This window comes from Staurois parvus, unplaced genomic scaffold (genome assembly GCF_062004578.1).
Source record: "Staurois parvus isolate SC_StPar_1 unplaced genomic scaffold, SC_StPar_1.0 ptg001329l, whole genome shotgun sequence".
NCBI lineage: Eukaryota > Metazoa > Chordata > Amphibia > Anura > Ranidae > Staurois > Staurois parvus.
In genome coordinates this window covers 492,163-498,162 of record NW_028319125.1, presented here as the reverse complement: position 1 = coordinate 498,162, position 6,000 = coordinate 492,163, and the positions used below count along the sequence as shown (strand labels likewise).

The following is a 6,000-nucleotide window of genomic DNA, read 5'->3' as shown; positions in this document are numbered from 1 at the left end:
CAATGTATATACAATGTATGGGACACAATCAGATGTCGGTGGATCTCTCGCAGACCCCAACTTCAGCACTGAGGGAGCGGAGCCGCAGCGCTGAATGAGGAGGCGTGTCCCTCGCCGCACCCCGTAGCCTCCCTCCTGTATTCCCTATGGACTTGCAGTGCAGCCGGCGGCCGGAAGGGGGCTCTTCCAGGATCGCGTTGACGTCAGCCGGGACATTCCTTTCCGGTGGGCGGGGCCGCGTCTCCCGGTCGGCAGTGGCGGCCATGTTGGGCAGCGGGAGGTGGAGGCGGTGAGCCCCGGTGTTCTTCTCGGTGGGTACTCGGTGGGGAGGAGGCGGCAGCATGTCGGCCAAGGTGCGGCTGAAGCGGCTGGAGCAGCTGCTGCTGGACGGGCCGCAGAGGAATGAGGCGGCGCTGAGTGTGGAGACTCTGCTGGACGTCCTCCTGTGTCTGGTCACCGAGTGCAGCAACCCGGCACTGCGCCGGGACAAGTACGTCACCGAGTTCCTGGACTGGGGTGAGTGACCGGGGGGCGGGCCCTGCTACTGGGCACTATACTGGGGGCGTCCTATATAGGGGGGGCTGGGCACTATACTGGGGGCGTCCTATATAGAGGGTGCTGGGCACTATACTGGGGGCGTCCTATATAGGGGGGGCTGGGCACTATACTGGGGGCGTCCTATATAGAGGGTGCTGGGCACAATACTGGGGGCGTCCTATATAGAGGGTGCTGGGCACTATACTGGAGTGTCCTATATAGAGGGTGCTGGGCACTATACTGGGGGCGTCCTATACAGAGGGTGCTGGGCACTATACTGGGGGCGTCCTATATAGAAGGTGCTGGGCACTATACTGGGGGCGTCCTATATAGAGGGTGCTGGGCACTATACTGGGGTTGTCCTATATAGGGGGGGCTGGGCACTATACTGGGGTTGTCCTATATAGAGGGTGCTGGGCACTATACTGGGGTTGTCCTATATAGAGGGGGCTGGGCACTATACTGGAGTGTCCTATATAGAGGGTGCTGGGCACTATACTGGGGGCGTCCTATATAGAGGGTGCTGGGCACTATACTGGGGTTGTCCTATATAGGGGGGGCTGGGCACTATACTGGAGTGTCCTATATAGAGGGTGCTGGGCACTATACTGGGGTTGTCCTATATAGAGGGTGCTGGGCACTATACTGGGGTTGTCCTATATAGGGGGGGCTGGGCACTATACTGGAGTGTCCTATATAGGGGGGGCTGGGCACTATACTGGGGTGTCCTATATAGAGGGTGCTGGGCACTATACTGGGGTGTCCTATATAGGGGGGCTGGGCACTATACTGGAGTGTCCTATATAGAGGGTGCTGGGCACCATACTGGGGTGTCATATATAGAGGGTGCTGGGCACTATACTGGGGGCATCCTATATAGAGGGCGCTTGGCACTATACTGGGGTGTCATATATAGAGGGTGCTGGGCACTATACTGGGGTGTCATATATAGAGGGTGCTGGGCACTATGCTGGGGGCGTCCTATATAGAGGGTGCTGGGGGCGTCCTATATAGAGGGGGCTGGGCACTATGCTGGGGGCGTCCTATATAGAGGGGGCTGGGCACTATGCTGGGGGCGTCCTATATAGAGGGGGCTGGGCACTATACTGGGGTGTCATATATAGAGGGTGCTGGGCACTATACTGGGGGCGTCCTATATAGAGGGTGCTTGGCAGTATACTGGGGTGTCATATATAGAGGGTGCTGGGGGCGTCCTATATAGAGGGTGCTGGGCACTATGCTGGGGGCGTCCTATATAGAGGGTGCTGGGGGCGTCCTATATAGAGGGTGCTGGGCACTATGCTGGGGGCGTCCTATATAGAGGGTGCTGGGCACTATACTGGGGGCGTCCTATATAGGGGGGGCTGATCACTATACTGGGGGCGCCCTATATAGAGGGTGCTGGGCACTATACTGGGGGCGCCCTATATAGAGGGTGCTGATCACTATACTGGGGGCGCCCTATATAGAGGGTGCTGGGCACTATACTGGGGGCGCCCTATATAGAGGGTGCTGGGCACTATACTGGGGGCGCCCTATATAGAGGGTGCTGGGCACTATACTGGGGGCGTCCTATACAGAAGGTGCTGGGCACTATACTGGGGTGTCATATATAGAGGGTGCTGGGCACAATACTGGGGTGTCATATACAGAGGGTGCTGGGCACTATACTGGGGTGTCATATACAGAGGGTGCTGGGCACTATACTGGGATGTCATATACAGAGGGTGCTGGGCACTATACTGGGGGCGTCCTATATAGAGGGTGCTGGGCACTATACTGGGGGCGTCCTATATAGAGGGTGCTGGGCACTATACTGGGGGCGTCCTATATAGAGGGTGCTGGGCACTATACTGGGGGCGTCCTATATAGAGGGTGCTGGGCACTATACTGGGGTGTCATATATAGAGGGTGCTGGGCACTATACTGGGGTGTCATATATAGAGGGTGCTGGGCACTATACTGGGGTGTCATATATAGAGGGTGCTGTGCACTATACTGGGGGCGTCATATATAGAGGGTGCTGGGCACTATGCTGGGGGCGTCCTATATAGGGGGTGCTGGGCACTATACTGGGGGCATCCTATATAGAGGGTGCTGGGCACCATACTGGGGGCGTCCTATATAGGGGGTGCTGGGCTCTATACTGGGGGCATCCTATATAGAGGGTGCTGGGCACTATACTGGGGGCGTCCTATATAGAGGGTGCTGGGCACTATACTGGGGGCGTCCTATACAGAGGGTGCTGGGCACTATACTGGGGTGTCATATATATAGAGGGTGCTGGGCACTATACTGGGGTGTCATATACAGAGGGTGCTGGGCACTATACTGGGGTGTCATATATAGAGGGTGCTGGGCACTATACTGGGGGCGTCCTATATAGAGGGTGTTGGGCACTATACTGGGGGTGTCATATATAGAGGGTGCTGGGCACTATACTGGGGTGTCATATATAGAGGGTGTTGGGCACTATACTGGGGTGTCATATATAGAGGGTGCTGGGCACTATACTGGGGGCATCCTATATAGAGGGTGCTGGGCACTATACTGGGGGCATCCCATATAGAGGGTGCTGGGCACTATACTGGGGGCGTCATATATAGAGGGTGCTGGGCACTATACTGGGGTGTCATATATAGAGGGTGCTGGGCACTATACTGGGGGTGTCATATATAGAGGGTGCTGGGCACTATACTGGGGTGTCCTATATAGAGGGTGCTAGGTACCATACTGGGAGGGCCCAGTGGGCATATATAGAGGGTGCTGGGTACCATACTGGGAGGGCCCAGTGGGCATATATAGAGGGTGCTGGGTACCATACTGGGAGGGCCCAGTGGGCATATATAGAGGGTGCTGGGTACCATACTGGGAGGGCCCAGTGGGCATATATAGAGGGTGCTGGGTACCATACTGGGAGGGCCCAGTGGGTATATATAGAGGATGCTGGGTACCATACTGGGTGGGCATATGGGACATCATATGTACAGGGTGGCAGATGCCATACCAGGAGGGCACAGTATAGAGAAGGTGCCAGGGATGGCACTGGGCATCATATAGAGAATCAGGCTACATATTGGGCTCTGTGGACAACATACAGGGAGGGTGCCAGCTAACCATACACAGAGGAGGACATAGTATAGAGAAGGTGCCGGGTCCCATAGTGGGAGGTTATGGGGGGCACAGGAAAGTGCCAGGCATCATACAGGGAGGGCACCATATAGGTAGGGCATATTAGGAGGGTACCAAGGAAGGAGGGCACTATGGGTTGCATATGCCAGCCACCATACAAGGAAGGTGCGGATTTGGGAGGGTACTGTGGGCATCATATAGAGAATGTACCAGACACCATACAAAGTGGGCACTGTGGACATCATATATAGAAGTTGCCTGGTACCAGCCTGAAAGGACGTTCTGTAGGGAAGGTTCCAGGTACCATTTCGGGAGGGCTGAGTGGCCATTATATAGATGTGCCTGGTACCATACTGAGGGCACAGCAGGCGTCATACAGAGAGGGCATTATAGAGCCTTCATACAGCAGGCATATACAGAGGGCACACACATGGAAGGGGGTTGGTTGGACATTTATACAAGGATTGGCACGGCATTGAAGGAAATCATAAGGGGTGTCATCATTTGAAGGGCACATTGGGTGTCATACAGCGAAGTAATAATGGGACCCTCCCGGAGGACATGACTAACATTGCACAGGAAGGAGGAAATGATGCCGGCATTGCACACATGTTGGACATAGACTACCGAGGACACAATGGGTCTCCTATGGATGAGTCATGGGGGGGGCGGCACACTGGGGAAGGATGTCCTATAGGAAGCAGTTTGGGTTTTTATGGTAGGCTGGGTGAATATAGGGCGAGTATTGGGGGCATCACTCATGGAATGGAGTGTAGGGCACCAGAGGTTCCAGGTGTCATTGAGAAGAGTGGCCCAGGAACATGTCACTGGCATTGCACCATACTAGTGAGGGACTTGGAGGCTGCTGGGGACACGCCACCAATATCATGAATTGCACTAGAAGGCGTTGTGTGGGTTTGCACAAGGAGGGCAGATGTGTTTCTGGGCACTGCAGACCAGTCTGTGCATTCTGATGACAATATTGATGACAGGTATTGAGTCTTTGTGAATTGCCAATTGAAGCCCGGTAACGGCAGGGCCGGGGCCGTGGTGGCGGCACTGCTGATGCTGGAGTGATGGGTCATAGAAAAAAAGGATTATCTCCTGGAGCAATCCCTACAGACACCCACATAACCCCGGATATATTTCAACTTCTTCAATCCGATTGTAAAGCAGCGTGCTTACTGAATAGACGTATCATGTGATTTGCCGATCCCTCATGTGTAGGGATGATTCTTTATGATATCCTGATCAAACTGCGATGTACATGGAATGTTAGCCATCCAGAGACCATGCCGATTTCATTCATTTTTACCCTAAATAAGCCTGTTGTTTATTAGAGCTGGATCCTGTGTCCCGTCCGGTCTGGGTCCCGCGTGGCCGTCCGGTCTGGGTCCCGCGTGGCCGCCCGGTCTGGGTCCCGCGTGGCCGCCCGGTCTGGGTCCCGCGTGGCCGCCCGGTCTGGGTCCCGCGTGGCCGCCCGGTCTGGGTCCCGCGTGGCCGCCCGGTCTGGGTCCCGCGTGGCCGCCCGGTCTGGGTCCCGCGTGGCCGCCCGGTCTGGGTCCCGCGTGGCCGCCCGGTCTGGGTCCCGCGTGGCCGCCCGGTCTGGGTCCCGCGTGGCCGCCCGGTCCTCTGTATTTTCCTCTGGATGTGTCTGGATCCTCTGTTATGTCTGGTATTAGTTCTGTCTTCTCTTCAGCACCTCAGTGGTTTATATGAAGAGTCCTGCAGCCTGGTTTCAGTGTCCTTTGACTTGACAGATCCGTCTGGGATGTGTGCACCGTTGTAGACAGACGAGGGATTTAATCCTCCTTAAAGTGTAAATCCACCTTTTGTCCAACTTTCTATCTAATTTTGCAGGCCAGCGATGTCCCAATCCTTACAAGTACTCTCCATTACCTGTCTGCAGGTAGGGTCACATAAGGACATGTTTTCCAAAAATGCTTCATGTCCAGACCGGGATGTTCCCCTGGAACCTCCTCGCTAAGGTGATGCTGTGAACTTCAGTGTAAAGTGGAGCTCCGGTCAGAAAAAGACACCCAGGTGCATTAGCGTAGGTCAGGTTGTTTATTGATTCGCAGACATCTGTGCCTTCCTTGCTGCAAATCCCATCACATTAAAGCGAACTGAAGACTGCGATCCGGCCGGATGTTATCACGGATGAGACAGTGAAATGCACCTACCTGCTTGCTACCAGCCTTCTGTGGAATGTGTGAGCTGCGCATGCGCAGGTCAGCTTGCATTGCCGGCACGATCCCTGTGTGCTGACAGCCTGTGCCAGCAAGTGGAGATGCCCAAAGACTGGCACCTTGAGAGGCGATGCCGGAGAGG

General features: G+C 55.3%; 1 protein-coding gene across 7 annotated transcripts in view; it reads left to right on the top strand.

The window, feature by feature from the left end:
* Positions 1-227: 227 nt before the first annotated feature.
* The window catches only part of CDC42BPB (CDC42 binding protein kinase beta), a 219,580-nt gene continuing 213,807 nt past the window's right edge, over positions 228-6,000 (top strand). For all 7 annotated transcript variants that reach the window (XM_089661355.1, XM_089661354.1, XM_089661351.1 and 4 more), the window contains exon 1: positions 228-516. In XM_089661355.1, the coding sequence (XP_089517481.1) occupies positions 342-516 (175 nt within the window). In that variant the 5' untranslated portion in view covers positions 228-341. The remainder of the gene's footprint in view (positions 517-6,000) is intronic.